Source organism: Triticum dicoccoides, chromosome 2B (genome assembly GCF_002162155.2).
Source record: "Triticum dicoccoides isolate Atlit2015 ecotype Zavitan chromosome 2B, WEW_v2.0, whole genome shotgun sequence".
Classification (NCBI taxonomy): Eukaryota; Viridiplantae; Streptophyta; class Magnoliopsida; order Poales; family Poaceae; genus Triticum; species Triticum dicoccoides.
The window spans coordinates 778,358,986-778,361,223 of record NC_041383.1 but is presented as its reverse complement, the minus strand read 5'-3'; the positions used below and the strand labels follow the sequence as shown (position 1 = coordinate 778,361,223).

General features: G+C 55.8%; 1 protein-coding gene across 1 annotated transcript; it reads right to left on the bottom strand.

The window, feature by feature from the left end:
* Positions 1 to 234: 234 nt before the first annotated feature.
* On the bottom strand, positions 235 to 1,523 carry LOC119366242 (heavy metal-associated isoprenylated plant protein 39-like). The gene is made up of 3 exons (XM_037631934.1): positions 1,302 to 1,523; positions 1,100 to 1,175; positions 235 to 990 (listed from the first exon to the last, which is right to left on the bottom strand). The coding sequence occupies exons 1-3, from the start codon at positions 1,305 to 1,307 to the stop codon at positions 608 to 610; spliced, it is 465 nt and encodes a 154-aa protein (XP_037487831.1). The 5' UTR covers positions 1,308 to 1,523; the 3' UTR covers positions 235 to 607.
* Positions 1,524 to 2,238: the final 715 nt, after the last annotated feature.

Here is a 2,238-nt window from a genome sequence, read left to right as displayed (position 1 = left end):
GTTTATCTTTCCGAAATTACAGTGATGCACTATATTAGGCCTACAAACAGTTTAATTATGCAAGCCTGAATAACATGGAGAATCCCAGCAACCAACAATCATCACAATAGCATAATCATCGTAGGTACTGAAATCATTTGCGATTTAATGACAAATACAATCTCATGAGCTTTAGCACAGCCGGATATTTTAGTGATAACGCTTTTCGCATCAGGAGAGAAGAAACACAAGTACTTTTCAGACCAGCTGGGCAGTAATGTACTAATATTCTCAAATCGAATTATACTGTCAAAAGTGGTACGTACGTACTACATCTTTATAGTTCTTCTCACTCTCGTGTATGCGCTCTACAAACTGATCAGCAGACATGATGCATGTGCTACTACTGCACCTCTCCAAAAGCAAGCCAAACAGCAGCTGCCGATGCAACCGGTAATTACACGGTCATACGTACTGTATATCTAAGTGTAGAAACGACGCCGTCGATCGCTGCAGCGGGTAGGCTGATGAGTACAGCAACCACCAACCACCAACCACCGGCAGCAGAGGAAGACAGGCAGGACGGCGACGAAATGTACAAGGGACGGGCGGCGGCGGCGCGTGCCGATCAGCAGATGACGCACGAGTTGGGGTCCTCCTCGGCGCTGCGGACGAAGTAGCGTGGCGGAGGCGGCGGCGGCGGGTACCCGTAGTGCGCGTAGCCGTAGGGCGGGTACACGGCCATGGGTGGCTTCGCCTCCTGCTGCTTCTTGTCGCCGCCGTCCTTCTTCTCCCCGTCTTTCTTGTCGCCGTCCTTCTTGTCTCCGGCGGGCTTCTTGTCCCCGCCGCCGTCCTTCTTGTCGTCCTTCTTCTCCTCCTTGGCCGGGCCGACGGAGACGATCTGCACGCCGGGGAAGAGCTTGCGCAGCTTGCCGACGACGGCGACGGGGTCGACGGTGCCCACGATGGTCATCTTCTGGTCCTTCATGTCCACGCCCAGCTGGTCGATACCTGTGGCAGCCCAAATTCAGACATGGATGAGGATTCTGGCCTTCAATTCCGCCGATATTTACAACTGTGCGGCGAAGCAGAGCAAGAGGAAACAGGGGTGATCTAGTACCTTGGAGACCGGAGACGGCCTTGAGCGCCTTGGCCTTGTGCCTGTCGTCGTGCACATCCAGCTTGAGCACAACCTTCTGCAACCATCAGACAAGAGCCAAAAACAAAATCAGCAACCGGAGCAAGCAGCAATCAAGAACCAGAAAAGGGAAGCAAATTAAGCCCCAGCTCGATCGATCGACAGCAAGCAACCACGCACGCACCTTCATGGTGGCGAGCGAGTGCTTTAACGGCGGCGAACTGCTCCGAGCGAGCCGACGGGAATTCTGCAACGGGGCAAGGCGGGAGGGCGGAGCGAAATGGAACGGCCGGCGTGTGGAGTGGAGCGTAGTACTCTGTCTCTCTCTGGGCTCTGGCGATGGACTCTGTGGCTACTGGCGACGGACAAATGGTGGATGGTATGTGTATCTGGGCGGCAAGGGGAGTGGCCAGGCCACTGGTTTTATAGGCGGCTGGCACCGGACCGCGACCCGGCGTGGCGTGGCCAGAGCAAGGCCCGGCGTTTGCGTTTACGTTGGGGCCAAGGAAGCCACGACGAAGCCCCCTGGGGCGGAATCCCGTGGTATCAAACACCGGTGGATGTATTATGCCGAAAAAACAAACGCGGTTGGATAACCGCACGGAGGGAAGACGTATTTTCTTTTTGAGGGGTGCGGCAAGACGTAGTTTCTTTTCGATAATGATAACTTTTCCAAACGTACGGGAGTTAAGCATGGCAACCCGAACGCTTTTAGATAATAACTTAGTTTGCGTGAGCATTTTTGCTTCGATACACCCCCTAACACAAAAAGGACTGAGATTGCTCGATACCCCTTCGTAAGCAGAGGCACGATGACCATATCTTTAAAAAGAGCCCACCTGCCCCACCCGCTTCTTATACGTAGATAATACGTTCATACGAAACACAACGTATGCGGCTCGCCAGGCCGCCGCGACTGGCCTGCATGGCCCGTTTTCGTCTACCCCGCTGACTATGCTGCCACGCTGCCCCGCTTCTGCCTGCGCCGCTTCCCCGCCTGCACCGCTGTCGCGCTGCACCGCCTGCCCCGCTTGCGCCACTGCCGCGCTGCACCGCTGCCTGCGTCGCTTCCCCGCCTACGCCGCTGCTGTGCTGCACCGCCTGCGCCGCAGCCCCGCCTG

Bases quoted from the DNA above. Each gene is read 5' to 3' on its own strand.
- LOC119366242 (XM_037631934.1), bottom strand. The intron at 991-1,099 runs GTACTAGATCAC...GGGCTGCCACAG, and splicing joins GGCCGTCTCCGGTCTCCAAG to GTATCGACCAGCTGGGCGTG.